At 38.5% G+C, this 15,473-nt stretch overlaps 1 protein-coding gene across 2 annotated transcripts in view; it reads right to left on the minus strand.

Annotated features, from left to right (window-relative positions):
• Positions 1-3,643: 3,643 nt before the first annotated feature.
• ADCY8 (adenylate cyclase 8) overlaps positions 3,644-15,473 on the minus strand; it is a 116,971-nt gene continuing 105,141 nt past the window's right edge. For both annotated transcript variants that reach the window (XM_039715494.1, XM_039715493.1), the window contains 4 exons: positions 13,531-13,677; positions 7,971-8,063; positions 5,687-5,801; positions 3,644-4,214 (listed from right to left, as the gene is read on the minus strand). In XM_039715494.1, coding sequence (XP_039571428.1) covers positions 3,727-4,214; positions 5,687-5,801; positions 7,971-8,063; positions 13,531-13,677 — 843 coding nt within the window. In that variant the 3' untranslated portion in view covers positions 3,644-3,726. The remainder of the gene's footprint in view (positions 4,215-5,686; positions 5,802-7,970; positions 8,064-13,530; positions 13,678-15,473) is intronic.

The raw sequence follows: 15,473 nt of genomic DNA on the forward strand, positions 1-15,473 counted from the left end.
TTGCTGCTCCACTGTGGGCAGCCCCAGGAAACTTGGCTATCAGGCACTTTGCTGTGCTGGGTGTTTGTATAAACTCCTTGACTCCCAGTGCACTCAGGAAAGGCAACTGGAGTTCTGCTAATGAGAAAAGGATTAGATTAGATTTTTTTTTTAACTGCTGTGCTTTTCCAAATGTGAAAACAACTCTGAAATAATCAGGAATGGATTAAATCTGAGGACAGTGAATGATTTTTCCCTCTGAGTCTAAAAGCTATTTTTTAAATTTTTTTTTTTTTTTTGTTAACACACAGTTCTAAATGATACACAACTATCACATTGTTCTCAGCAGAGTTAAACTCACTGGTTTGAATCTTAATGTGAGCCAAAAGTAGATACCTTGGCTGGTATTGGTAACTAACTGTGAATTTCTAAATATACACAATAAAAATTGGTGAAAGGCATAAATTAGCACAAAATCTCCTTCACTGCCCTTCAAACAAACACTCTTGCTACAGGTATAACTTTTTTTTCTAGAATATAGGCATGATGGTTACAAAAATACATTCGGAGCACTACAAAGTAATGATTTTGGTACAGAACTGTTGTCCTGATTGTCAATATTCCATCTACTTTAATGATTGAGTACTTCAAAGCATAAGCTGCCCTTGATGCAGTTGATTGTATGTTGCTTTTCAGAGAAGAAAGCTGTGGTTTTCAGACTGTTTGTTTAGAAATCATTTAAGAGCTCCTGACATGAAGCTTGTGAGAGGAACTGAGGTACAAATTTCTGAGGAATCAGCCTGCTACTGTTTGTTTCTGTATAAATCATATTTGTAGAAAGGAATAAGGTGACATCAAAGAGTATGGTCAATTTTTGCCAAGGCTTTCTTCTCTTAATAGGGAAAATCTATGAAAGTTCTCAATATTTGCTGGACACTTTGGCTGAAGTATTATAATATCAAGGCAATTTGCTTTTATTAACCCAGGCATCCCTGTTTCAAGGGATAGTTACTAGATGTTTGGTTTATAGGTCCTTGTATGAGCAATTCTATCCTTTATGAACAAGAAACCCTGAAGATGGTTGTGAGGGAAAGCTGAACGCACTAACAGTACCATGAAGTCTTGGAGTACAACAAGCTGACTGAGACCATAAATAATAGCTGTGCTCCACAGAAAACAGATGCTACAATGAGAAATAACAGTGCTGAACCTATAAGGTCACCACATTCGAAAAGGAACAAACAGTGCAATTGCTGAGGTGACAAATAGCCAGCAAACGTAGAAAAATAGTCTCATGAAGAGATCTACCTGCTACAGTAACAAGTGATACTCCTCACTAAATAATTGCTCATGGCAATGAGCTGATTTAACATCAGTGAGCTGATTTAGCAGACTTTTTATCTGGTCAGCATGGACTCAGGCTACACTAGCCAGTGATTTTTCTTGGGAATGCAGCTATGCTAATGGTGATTTTGAGAGGGATTACAGAGAAAGACATCTGTGTCTCTGATAAGAAGCAGGAAATTTGGGCCTGTGTGAAGGAGCAGTGAAGTTCACCCTGGTAACTCCAGTCTCCAACCCTGTTATCCAGTGAGCACCTTCCACTCACTGTGAATTATCATTACAGAGGTGGTGAGAACTAGAAATCAGTTCAGCTGAGCTATTAGCAAGAATTAAATATTTAGAGGACTAGGAGAAGTGAACCCATTCAGCACAGAAAAAAAACCAAAAACAACCTGTTAAGAAGAGGGCAGCTGTTAATGAACTATTTAAAACAGCCAAAGCTTCCTTATTTAATGCCTGAAATACTACTGTAAGTAGATGTCATAAATTCCATAACTTCATCTCCTACAGTATCAGCACTTTCCCTGGGTGAGCTGAAAGCTTTGACATTCCATGCATGGCATAAAAATGATATTTGTGGGGACTAAAAGGAGTAATACTCTAATTTGGAATGAGAGCTCAGTTACTGGTAGAAACATTACCGGGTATAACATTTCAGACCACTCATTGCTTTCTCTCTTCAGACCCACTATTCAGTGATACAACTTTCTGTGGAATTTACTTGTCTATCCTTCTTATTTTCTAGTTCAGAATATGGCACTTCATTGATAAAACATTGCCCTAAACCCCATTCATTGGGTCACTTTATAATGAAATGCATTGATTTTTATCTCATTACAATTAAACACTTTCATGTTTTGGTATTTTTTGTTAGTAAACAGTAGTGTCTTCTAAAATGTGCTAGTCAGAATGTTCTAGCCAAATTAGCCATCTTCTAAAAATGAGGCTAATCTAGCAGCAGTGGTCCTAAGAGTCCCCGGTTTTTATTAAGGGCCAGGTAACACCAGCCAGCGAAAAGCAAGACTGTATTTACAAAGAATCTGTATGTTGCACTGAACTGTTTGAGTGTGATTCATCTGGAGATTGCTGTGTGATTACAGGTTCTGCTCTTCCATCTGAGATTTACTTTAAAGATAGTATTTACTGAAACAAACCCAGCTCCTTTGAGAACAAACTTGATGAGTGGTTTCATGCACTTCACAGCCTGGTGTGAATCATGGCATGGCTGCATAAACCTGGGCTATACATTTACTCTTTCCAAGGTGAAGTTGATTAGCCAGTCTCCAAAAAGTTAACCTCCTTTTGTTGCAGGGCTTGTAGCACTGAGGTGTGCCCTTGTAGCATCTCATAGGACTGTCGGTGCTGGCACACAAATAATTTAGAGTATTCTCAGTCTTGGCTTCCCCTCATCTTGGGGCAGCTGAGTGGGAGCTTAGCAGTGAGTTTTGTTTCCTGTACTTCAACATGCACTCATTTTACAGCCTCAGAAAACCCTTGTTTTGATGACAACTCAGACTAGTGACTGGGTTAAAAGAAAGGCTCTGGAAAACAACATCAGAGAATCTGATTTGTTTCTTGGCTGTACAACTGATTCAGCAGCAGGCTCCAGACATGTCACTCAAGGTGTATCTCTGTTTTCTGTTTGTCTGTGTGACAGTCAAGGCACCACAGTGTGTTTGAGCCCTCCAAACAGGACTGATGGACGTGACATAGTGCCCACAGGAGAGCCCTGACCCCCTGCCTTGGGTGCAAGAGGTCGGGTGGACACCAATACACAGTTTATCTACAGTGCAGTCACCCAACTGTGAGGAGGATGCCTTAGTCTATTTTAAGAGTGAAATCAATGGAATCACTGAGTTTGGGACAAGATTCATCCCTTCTGTCTTCCAAACCCTCATACCTGCGAGGATGACCCACCTTGAAATCCTTCAGCTGTATTGTCAATATTTTTCCTGTAGTTATGGGAACAAAGCAACAACCTTAGATTGTATAAATCTACTTGAAGGCAAGTAAAGGTGAGAAGAACCTACTCACTTTTGTTTTGCTTTCACCTGAAAAATGTGGTCAGTATTTCCTCCTTTTGCCATCATTAACTCCCTGCACAATTCATGTTCTAAATCCCTCCAGTCAGGGGTTTATTTTTTGCCCCTTTCTGCAGATAGATGATACAGCTGAGTGGTGGCCAACACCTACTGTGTCTAGATGTTCAGATTTTAGCCACAGCTGGATGGGGAGAGATGCTGGCACTATTTGTTAAAATATAGGAATTTGAATCTCATCAAACTATCAGACCAGTAAAAAATGGAAATCATACTCCTTCTAAAAAAAATTAAACCCTTTTTATTTGTATATTTATTTTTATATATAAAAGAAATACAAAAACAACCCCACAAACAATTCTGATTATGGCAATTCAGTTTTGTCAGCCCCCTCTGCTTGGGCTGCTGCCTCAGATCCACCGGGAGTGAGCAAAGTCCTCCGGTTGTAATGTCCTTTTATGATTCCAGAGTTATTGTTCTCATTAAGAATTTGTTTCTGTTTTTGCCTGTTAAGAGACTGTACAAGTCCTAGTACAACAGCTGCTAATGAATACTGTCCAGTCAGTTTTCTTGGTTGTAAGATTAGAGGATTTGGTTGAACTCTTCCTAGAAGAAAATATGTTTTGATTTTTCCTTCCTGTTCACTGATACCTTTGACATAAATTTCTCCACGGTAGTCGAAGGCAAATCCCCGGTCCTTCAGGATCAGATACGTTTCTTCAGGCACTTGTATTCTGTCACTAACACCTGTGCTGTCCATTCGACTTGCCAAATTCACTGTTTTGCCCCAGATATCGTACTGGGGTTTCTTAGCACCGATAACTCCTGCCACGACAGAGCCATGGCTAATCCCTAATTGAAAAAAAGGAAGAAGAAAGAAAAAAAAGAGAAGATAAACTGTATACAATAATGACCAAAACCCATATTTACACTTAAGAATCAGATGAAGCCTGGTTGAGATACACTTATCTCCAGGCTTAAGAAAGAGGTGCATATTTAAAGAAATTAAACAAAAAAAAATCTGGAAAAGCTAGAAAACTTGAAAAGTGATATCAACAGGTTTATTTTATGGGAAACCCTTGTCAGTGGAATCACAATACTTTTGTGTCATCTGTATTCTGCACATTGTTGCCAAAGCTGCTGAAAACTTATTCTCAGACAATAGAAAGATTTCTGGAACTACACTTCTTGAGGGTGACCTTGTTAGTGCTATAGACAAGAAATTGCATTCTTATGTTCTGTGAAGTGAAAATATTAAAGCATTCTGTGAAGCTGTTGAAAGACTGAATTTTGTAAGATTGTTGCATAAAAAGACAAGAAATATCTGTTGGGTTTTTTTTCTAGAATAGACATTTAAGAATAATTTTAGTAGAGTGCAAGATATCTTTTGGAAAAGGATTTTAGTTTCTTAGGGGTTTTTTTTAAAGATTTTTAAAATGGTGATAGAAATATTATAAAAACCTCTTGCATTCAGGCTCTATGAAATCTTTACATGTGATCCACACTTACTGAATGTGGATGCCTTGTGAAATCTTGGCAACTATGCTTTTTGTATTCAAAACTGTTAGGAAGTGCAGGTCAGATAGTGATGCTGTGACCCTCTGTGCTGTGATTGATGAATATAGCTCAGTTTTTCTATGGAAGGGTTATCTATAAAACACATGTCCCTTCCAGGTGATTTTTTTTTTTGTTTGTTTTGGCCAGTGATCAGCTCAGTGTGAGAAGTCATCAAATTTACTCCTGCTATGTGCTATATATTCAGGCCTCTTTTTTATGTCCTATCCCACTAGCCATGTAGGATGTTCCATCCAGAACAATTGCTTATTCATCCCAGAAATTCAGAGCTGCTGCCACTGGTCAGGTGAGAGATGGAATTCAATTTTTGTGCAAAACACAAGTACTACTCCCAGGCTTTAGGAGAAACGGCTTCTTTTATTGAAAAAGAATATTATGCAAGGAGATTAATTAGAGACTGTGTGAGTACCAGTCTTGGGGCTGGATCTAGGTTGTCCTGTTCACTTTCTGTGTTATGTCTATGGATTCTTAGTACCAGACTTACTAAAGACAGTAAATTAATTATGTTCCCCATTCACAATTCACTGAAACTTTGAACTCCTGCAATCCCCAAACCAGGGCCTATATTCTGCAAATGGAGTATTTAATATTTCTGACTTTGCCTGGGATGAAGTCAATTTGAAAACAGAGGATACAGTATTTGGACTGTTGTAAGTTGTGCATGTCCTTGCAATGTTACTGCACTCAGTGGAGTCACATCCTTGCAGAGAAAAAACCCATTTTAACTCTGGTGTTTGAACCATGCTTACCAATCCGGAGTTCAAAGTTGTTGAAGGAATGCTTGTTGATCTCCTGTATGCTTTCATTCAGAGCTATGGAGAAGTCAGCCAGGGCACACAAGTGTCCCCATTTGTCTTCACATTGCTGAGGAAAAAGTTATACACCAATATGTTAGTGAAGTTTTTCATTTTCCCAGTGGCTACCCATCCCTACAAGTACCAAGGGTTTGCATTTGGAATCTAGCCTCAATATTCTAGATGAAAGAGAAGTATACTGCTTTTACTGGTAGTGCTTCCCATTATGTTGTACTTGTATAACTGGATAGAGAGCAGCTTAAAGGGCCAGAGAAAGTAACATTCTGTGAGCAATCTGACAGGCAATGATGAGAATTAACAAGGCATGTGAAGCATGTCTAAGGCTGAGAAAGAAAGTATAGAGAGGATTAAGTTTACTCAGACTCAAGGTTCAAAATCTGGTGAGAACAAGGGATGACCCATGTAAGCACGAAGTAGCGTGAAAGAGGTGAAGGATGTGTAATTCTCCTTTGTCACCCAGGAACAGCATCAATTCTAGTGCTGTCAGAGGTGTAATGATGACAGGAACAACAGAACAAGCCAAGCAATCTGGAGTTGGTTAAGGGAGAGAGAAAAGGCTCTTCAGTAGTTCATTAATTGCCTTTGCTTAAGGCAGGCAAGTCACTCCCTGCTCCTTCCCTTCCATTTCCATTCCTACAAAGCTGTCAATATACAGATGGGGAGCAGCAGTAGGTTTTAGTCTTCCCAGAACACCAACAGAACAGATGACTGTGGGTTTGGACCAATGATTGTATGATGTCTTCTCATCTGTTCTGAAGCAAGGCAATTCCTTCTTCAAATTTCCAGTTCAGAGTACAAAGGATTGGAAGTCTCTCCCTGGGTGATGCAGTCCAGCCCTTTGCAGTTTTCATCATCCTGTGTCTTTAATACTGAACATGAACCTCTCCTTGGCATCACCCTGCTCTGTTCACACCATGCTTGGTCCTTATCCTTAACTGGCTCTGTTCTCAGCATGCCAACCTCCCTCAGCAGCCTGCACCTCTTAGGTGCTGACAAGGTGGCAGACATGTACATATGACAAGTATATTTAAAACATCCATTAAAATTCCATTAAGCTATTATAGTTCAAGAAAAGACACGAGTTAATTAGTCTCGGAAAGGCAATGAAACTTTTCTCCCTTTGAATTTTTACCCCCATCAAGAGTTAAAGGAAGTGATTAGTAGCTGTGTAGCTATAACCCACCATCTCCCTGGTGGTCTATCCTTCTTTGCTCATGTCTACACAGAAGCATTTTGACAATCAAAAATCCCATGCATATCTAGTTTTATGGATTTCTAGCTGTCAGCATCACTTCTTACTCTGTAGGTGGGAGATGCTCAGCTAGTTACAGTCCATGAGTTTTATAATGTATTCTTGACAAACAGTGGAAATTTTATGGTTTATAAAGCTTATGATAATCTGGCTTCTGCTTTTCAGAAGTTGTGATCAACTTGGGCAAATCTGATTCCCAGCCTGTGACCAACTAGGAGTATCACACCCCTTTTGTGCTGCTCTTCCTGGGGACTGGCACCAGTTGCCAAAAAACAGATTTCAGCAACAGATGACTTCTCACTGTACATCCAGTGAGATGTTTTAGAGCCTTAACTAATTTGTTTGCAGGCAAATTCTTGGGTGGAATTATGAATGGATTTCTCTCATCTGACTTATGGGAAGTTTATGGCTGTGACTGTGTGTGTCCTCTGTGAATATTTGTTCCCTCAGCTTGGTTTGCTTCCTCAGCTGAACCAATGACCTGCTTTCTTTTTGTTGTGTAGTTATCATGCTGTCTGTAGACATTCTGTATCAAAAAAAAGTATAAATACAGCATGAGTATGCTTACACTTGTATAAGTATGCTGTCAGTTAATAGATTCTCTCTCTTCATCAATTGTTGGAGGTTGTCAGTCAGGTTCCTGTCTGAGTTACTGAGGTGGCTTTAGAGTATGTCTGAAGATATAGATAGACCTGATCTAGATTCACACTGGTGTGACTAAAATAATATTTTTTTCTCCTATAAACCTAAATTTGAGGAAAGAATCCATATGGTTCTTGTTCCAAGCACAAGATGGCATTTCAATTCATCAAGAAGTGCAACTGCTGTCTGCCAGAAGCCCCAAATGTCTATTTTATTTTAGCAAAACAAGTTTTACGAACAACATAAAGATAACACTTATATTTTTGAATATGAATGGTCAGAATAATCACAAGCTTTGCTTCTTAAAGAAAATTATCCTCTTACCTGTTTTTCAGGTGACAGTCCTGACACAGCCATGTACGTGCTGCCAATTGTTTTAATTTTTTCAATATCTTGAAATCTCTCTTCACCTAGTAACTAATACATATGTAAAAAGAAAAATACTGTTACTTCTGTAATTCCTAACACAAAATGCTTCTAAAGATGTGGGAATGTATCTTTACACTTTCCAGTCCATCATGGCACACAATTTATTCTGGGTCTTAGGGAACACTGATCTGGAACTCTGGAACATCATCTCACTGAGTGCATGCGAGATAAATTGGGCTATTTGGTAAGTTCACAATGGATAATATAAGACATGCATACTCCAGCCTAAGAGAAATGCTTCCAAGTCTTGCATTTCCTGAGGTATGATCACTGAATATTAGTGAAGAAAAACTCTATGTGTATGTATGTATGAGTAGAAGACTTGATCACTTAAAAGTGTTCCTAAAACTCTACTGGAGGAGCTGTTTGCAAAGTAAGTGCTGCTACAGCAACAATTGTGGTGATGAGAGCAATATTCAAGACTGGACTGGTTGGGGCTCTGAGCAAACTGGCCCAGTGGAAGGTGTCCCTGACCATGGCAGGGGGTTTGGAATGAGGTGATCTTCCAACCCAAACCATTCTATACACAGTCAGTGGATGGAGGTAGATGCCTCCAAAGAGATTCTGTAAGACACCAAGTCCTCTTATATCCCCTGCTTCCCCCTCCTTAGGGTCAGACTGGACACCAGCATGTCCACAGGATCACTCAATCTATACAGTTATGTATTTTCCCCTTCTAACAAATATTCTAAGAACCAATGGGGAATGGTAAATCCCTGTATGTATCTGGGATTTGCTATAGCTATAGGTGTTGAAAAACTTGTCAGATTGAGAACTTGGAAGAGGAAGAAAAAATTTTAGTTGAGTGACTCAAGCACTGAATGAAGTGGGAGTGAAAGTGTTTGGTCCATATTCCAAGTCCATATTTATGGTTTAACTTAAGACTTTCTATGAAATAGAAGACAGACTTTTACATTCCTTGAAAGACCTTAACAGAGTTCAGGATGTGGATTTTATCAATGACAACAGAGTGTGGAATATGGGCATTAAACACCTTATCACAGGAAAATGTTTGTTGCTGGTGTTAATGCCAAATACCCTGTGAAAATTTGTGATAAGCTGTATGGTATCTAATAAATTTAGGGATCAGTATAGTTACAAAGTCATGGGAAGAAAAAAAGTTTGAGATTCCTTTTCATCAGGAAAAGGAATCTCAAACTTTCAATTCTAAAGGCTTAATTTTGTTGGGATTTAAGTGGAAAAAAGTAGTTTTGTGGTCAGGCAATGATATAACAAAATATTTTTCCCCTTTCTTTTTCTACACTGTGCATTCTTTTTTCCATCTTGTGGGTTGGAATTTCCTGCCCACTAAAGATTATTTCATTTAGAGGGAGAAACATACCAAAGGCATAACATGAAATATCCCCTGCCACTGAAGCAACCCCAGCGCCGGGGCCTCGGGAGCGTTGCTGTTGGTGTGCAGATATGGCACCATCTGTCCCTAATGGGAAACTGCACAGCATTCCACGTAGGGAATACAAAGCCATATGGTTAATGGCCCCTGTCCAAGGCAGGAAAGTCCAAAGACTTGACCTGCTTCTCATTTTTCTTCAAACTGCCAGAACAGCCCATTGTGTACCTTTCCGTCTTACAAGGGCAGCTCTTCCAACTGCTCTCTAAAAGAAAAAGATTGCTCCTTGTAGCTCTGTCTCTGTGAGCAGTCTGAGAGCACCATGTGTTTAAGCAAGGGGAGAAAATGGTCTTACTTCAAAACAGTCCATATTTTTGTTTCCAGATGGTTGCTGGAAGCAATAGCAAATAGCACTAATTTAAAACGTATAATAAATATCTAAAATTACCCTTTTTAGGAAAGAAAAAAAACATTGGCTGTGATGCAATTTAGAAAAAATTATTCCATGTTATGGGTTTTTTCCTCATTCATTATTGTTTTCAAATCTCGTGTTTGCTTCTTTTTTCCCCTGCTTTATATGGTTTGTTCAATAGATTCTTTCCTTCTCCAAATAATGATCTATTTACTAATTACTTTCTTCACGGTATGACAGGATGATGGATTTTGATATTGGAGAAAAATATTCCAACTCAGTCATAAATCAGCTGCCATTTGTAAAAACATTTTAAATAGGCTGCTAATTTAACATGATAGTCCAGGGACACATTTTCAAACACTAGAATGTGGTTTGTATCTAAAAAGAAACTAGTGGCTTGATGCTGCAATTCATGTACAGCCAAGGTTGTGTGGAGGTCAGGCCCTGGGATCACATGTACAAAACTGTACAAAAAAAGAATATTGCAGGACATAGCACAAAACTGCAAAGTAATCAAAGAATCTGAAAGCAGGATCCAGTGTTCTGTTGAAACCTCTGTTACATAATATATTAATATCTGTTTTGATATAGACTATGTAAATCATGATAAATAAAATGCAAGAAAAGAAAAGAATCTGTGAACAAGAAAGCTCTTCTGAAAACACAATGCCCAGCTGTAACATTAACATACATAAATGACAGATTAAATAGCCTAGAAAAAATATTACATTAAAATAATTCCTTCAAGACTCATCATATCTTCAGAAAAGTTATAGTGTTAATTTTTTGGTCTAATGTCTCTAAGAAAGAGAGTTTAGCCCTGTATGTGTCTTAGAACTACAGTCATATAAAAAGCAAGTAATTATGAAAGGTAGGCTTTCAATGTTCATATATGTTTCTTTCTGCCAGTCCAGAAACTAGCACCTCCTGTTCTGCCTCAGCTGGCAGGAAGACTGGATAATTTGGAAGTCAAAAAATTTGTGAACGATGAGAGAAAAAGAAAACTGAGTGAAGGCTGTATTTTGGCAATGGTCAACCACCTATTCTGCAAACTCATGTTTGGACCACAATCTCCCACTCCCCACAATCTGACTCCTCTGTGGGTACCTACCCCCTGCAGTTGTCAGTGACAGGTTCTGTTCCAACACTCACTATTTACTTGCTATTATTTGTATCTGGCTTTGTCTTCCTAACAAGTTCTATTATGTGGAAAGCAAAGCAATAGATCCAGACTGTAACCTTGCTGTGTTTTGTAACTGGCTTTGTCTTCCCAACATAGTTCTATTATGTGGAAAGCAAAGCAATAGATCCAGACTGTAACCTTGCTGTGTTGCATTAATGAGGAAAACCCTCTAAAAAGAAAAAATAACCCAGATTTCTTTCTCGTGTACCTATCACATTTTCCAAAGCACGTAAATTTGTATTTTTACCATGGCTTCCATTCAGAAGCATCATTTTGGCCCTGTAGCCAGAGCATCTCTAATATTATCTCTGTAAGGAAAAGAGGCAATTCACAGAGTATAATGTGATCTGAGCTTAGGAACTCTATTCAGTTGTCTAAACATATATGTCCAGTGTGATCTAGAATACTCTTGCCCTGATCACCTCCAGTGGCCTTCTCCAGAACATGAGTTTTCTGGAAGTGCAGCATGGGAGCTGAAAATCCCAGGTGTGTGTTCCAAATCACCTAGGATGTATTGAATGCCATCAGGTGCCCATGTCTTACACTCCTTGCTAAGATTTCTACATCAGGGTATCTCTGCAGAGGTGCTCACTTGCAGAGTTTCCCCATGGATATCAGAGCTGTTCTGCTCTCAAGCTGCACATCTGCATTTTCCTCCCAGGGCTCTATTGGAACAGCAGGCAATCTTGGCAAGGAGCACAGGGAGAAAAAGAAGGAATAGTGACATTGTATAGTGTCAGTCAATAGTTACATGGAAACATTGCTGGCCCCGTAACATTGCACCTGGAATGATTTGAGGTTCATTTTCCATGGATAAGGTTACTTCTTTCAGTTGTTCTGTCTGGCATATCACCTTTCAGATTGTTTAGACAGAGCAAACTAATGACATGGCCATGCTGCAAGTAGGTTAGCAGTCAGCAGGGGATCCCATAATTTCATTTGCTACCTGTACCAAGAACATATCTATTCTTCAACTAAACATGTCTGGGACATAATGCAGTCTCTAATTAGGTCCTTTATTAATTACAGAGCAGGTGTTAGGGGCCTGAAAGTAATATTGTGTTAGGGTTTTGATTAAAACCTTGTCTTCAGTAATTGCCACAGCAGCAAAGGAATTTTGTTGTGAAGATTACATGAATGTGCATGACAAAATATCTTAATGTGAAGACTATTGCTATGAATTAATTTGAGTGGTAATAATTTTAATCAGATCTGGAAATAAAAACAAAACTATTAATCAAGAAGCATGCTGACAGCTGTGCTAGATTCTGGAGGTAAGAAGCAGGCATTCATGCCCATGGGGAATGCAGTGCAGGAGCTTAGCAGGTGACAGAGTTCTTCTCGTGAGGGAGAGATTTTTTCCTCAGTTAAAATGTGCAGGGAAGTGTTCCCAGTGAATTCTTCTATTTCCCACTCATAGTTTTATTATCTCACCAATTATATGGATAAATGCTCAATTTCAGTGTCAGTAATCTTAGCCTTGGTACAATCTTTATGGGCAACCACTCATTCCCCATGCAGGTGCCCAGGATGGAAGTCACATACCAATGATACCGTATTTTCTCCTTCCATTTTCTCTCTGGACCATTGCAGTCTGGAGTACAGGTCCAATCTTGTTGCTAGGTAAACGTGGTTCCAATTCTATTTTTACCACTCAGGGATCTCAGGAGGGCTACACACTCCTGAAAACTGCCTGCAGTATAGAGGCTAAAATTCTTTCTGCTAGGTAATTTTGGCAGTATTTTTTCATCCTCCCTGGTTTTGACATTTTTTAAAAACTCTTCACTGGATTTATGTTTTGTCTCCTTTCTTAATAACTCTTGGGCTCATTGCAGGACATGATACCACCTGTCTAAGCTTCCTTACAAACTACTTTGCAGAGCATGGAAATTTATCCTGACTTCCTCTTCAGTTACCAAGTTTTCTTAGCTTCACCTAGCAATAGGTATATTGGGGTTATAACTTCTTTTTATTTTGTCCCCTCCTCAGCTCCTTTTCTGAAATTAAATGGACAGAATACCTAAATAAATTATTTTTCCTTTCCATTAAAAATAAAACAAAACAAAAGCAACCCCTTCACCACTGAATTCCTCAGTGAAACAAGCAGCTGAACTTCATTTATCTCACTATAAAAATCTTAACAGGCAAGTCTTCTCAGCTTATAGACATATTTGTCACCACCACCTCTCTACCTAACATTTACTTCTGAGCTCTGTGCTTCACATTTAACTGGACACTGTTTTACCTTTAATATTCATCGAGTCTATTCAACCAACACCTTTACATCTGTAATGATCTCATTACATAATTCAGAATAAAGTTTGGCAGGATGAAGGGCAAAAAAGCAAACCAGAAAATTGTAATATGAGCAAAACAAAAAAAAAAAAGATCAGAGAACTATTGGAAACAAAATAACTACCAAATTTCATAATTTAGGATGACAGATTTGGCATTTGCAAACTCATAGTTTAAACACTATCAGGTTTCCTCTAGTAACTGGAATTACCTCATCAAAGTCTGCAATGATTTCATTCAGTAAGCGAAGACATTCTACTCCTTGGTTATTCATCTCAGTCTGGGAATAGAAGTCAGCAAATCCAGGAATAGAAGCAAACATCACACCAACAGCGTCATAGGACTGAGAGTATAATTCCTGAAAAAACAATGAGGAAAAACAAAGTGTTAACATAATGGAGAAAATGTAGTTGGCAACAATTAAAATATTTTTCTTAATTTTTCTATGCATAATACCTTAACATCTGACGTTGACATGAGTATTTTAAGGGTTAGCCAGGTTCAACAGGAGGAGGCTAACAGCTCTTAATGTTTTTATTGCAGATTATGTGCAGGGTTTTCCTTTTCTTTGAATGCCTGCTCTTTCTGCTTCTTAGGTCAAGGAGCTACACCAGCAAAAGTGAAATAGAAATTTTGCTTTTGATTTATATGAGGAATGACTTGAATACATGAAGGATTCATTGTCAAGTAAAAATACCAGTTATCACATTTTCTGGTGGATAATTTGTACTTCACTCTACTGCAGCTCTTTATGACTTTGTTTATTCACAAGTTTTCAGAAAAACCTTACTCTCTGGTAAACTCTGGTTCTCCTAAGGCTGTGGAGGTCTTTGGTTGCCTGGCTCTGGGAGATGTTCCTGCCCTTAGGGTTCAAAAGGAGTGAGAAACAGAAGGTTACTAGGATAAAGTATGCCCTGGAAAGTATGCTTCCACTTACATTATTCATATATACTGAATGACAGATTTATTTATGGAGGGGCTTGTGTCATTACATATGTGAAAATGTAGACAGTTTTTGTCTGAACTAAAAGCAATTTTTAGGAAAAAAATTAATTTCAACTTTAAAGATTCCAGGGGTTGCTACCACAACTCCTGGTATGCTTTTCTTGCAGCTAATATACCACCATCACATGTATTCTCCTTTGATTGTTTTTTTTTCCTGGCTTCAACTTCTGTAGTTTTAGGTAATGGTATTTCTGTTTATGAACCTTTCTTATGTTGTTATGAGCTGAAGTACTTTTTCCTCAAAGTTCTTGTTAATGCCTTTAAGAAATGTTAATGCTTTGGTTTCATGATAAAAAGATTTACTGCTGATTGCCATGCACTTGACATGAACATTTCAGGTCCTTCTTCCTTCATCCTATTTCTCCCTAGAAAAGCATCCTGAACTTCTGCTCTGCTCTTTGATATGCTGCTAATGCTTCTACTTATCCAGGCTCTTTTAAAAAGTGTCTTAGAGTAAATGTGAGAAAATTCTTCTCATTTCCAAAGCCACGGCAAAACTTTGATTGAGAAAACATGATTAATTCCCTTCCTGCCCTTACCCTTTCTTTCACTGAAGAACATCTTCAGGGTCATGGAAGCCATACTCTAAGAACACTCTTATTCCCTTTTCTGGGTATAAAAAGAGGTAATACACATTAATTTGTCGATGTTTATGAAAGATCTGACAGTGTGTGCTAGGAGAAGCATGAATACACTCAGCCATGCTTGTGCCTTGGATCATGAAGATAGAAAACAACTGCCTGAGCCTTCAGTTGCTCCATTTTTCTATTTTTGGTAAGAAGCATAAGGACAGAGATAAAACATCCATAAGAAATCGCTACAGTACATATTTAGGAATTCATTCTTTTGAGAGCAGAGAAATTAACTTAATGGCCAGACATGAACTGCAGGATTGATTGCACTGAAATCTGGTAGATTTTTCTGTCTGCCAGCTCATGCATAAATCATCCCCAAGTACAGTTACTCTAGAAATTGCCTTACAAAAAGCAGGGGTGGTGGAATTAAAGTCAGTGGCAAATTATTGCATCAGCAGTGATCCATGGGGCATCTGCTTGCTTTTGAAGATTATTATGCACGTGACCGTAAGTGAATGAAAGTATAAGATGGGAAATTTATTCCCTGAAAACCCATAATGCAGATATGCCAGAA

Source organism: Passer montanus, unplaced genomic scaffold (assembly GCF_014805655.1).
Source record: "Passer montanus isolate IOZ18808 unplaced genomic scaffold, ASM1480565v1 scaffold33, whole genome shotgun sequence".
In the NCBI taxonomy this organism is placed as follows: Eukaryota; Metazoa; Chordata; class Aves; order Passeriformes; family Passeridae; genus Passer; species Passer montanus.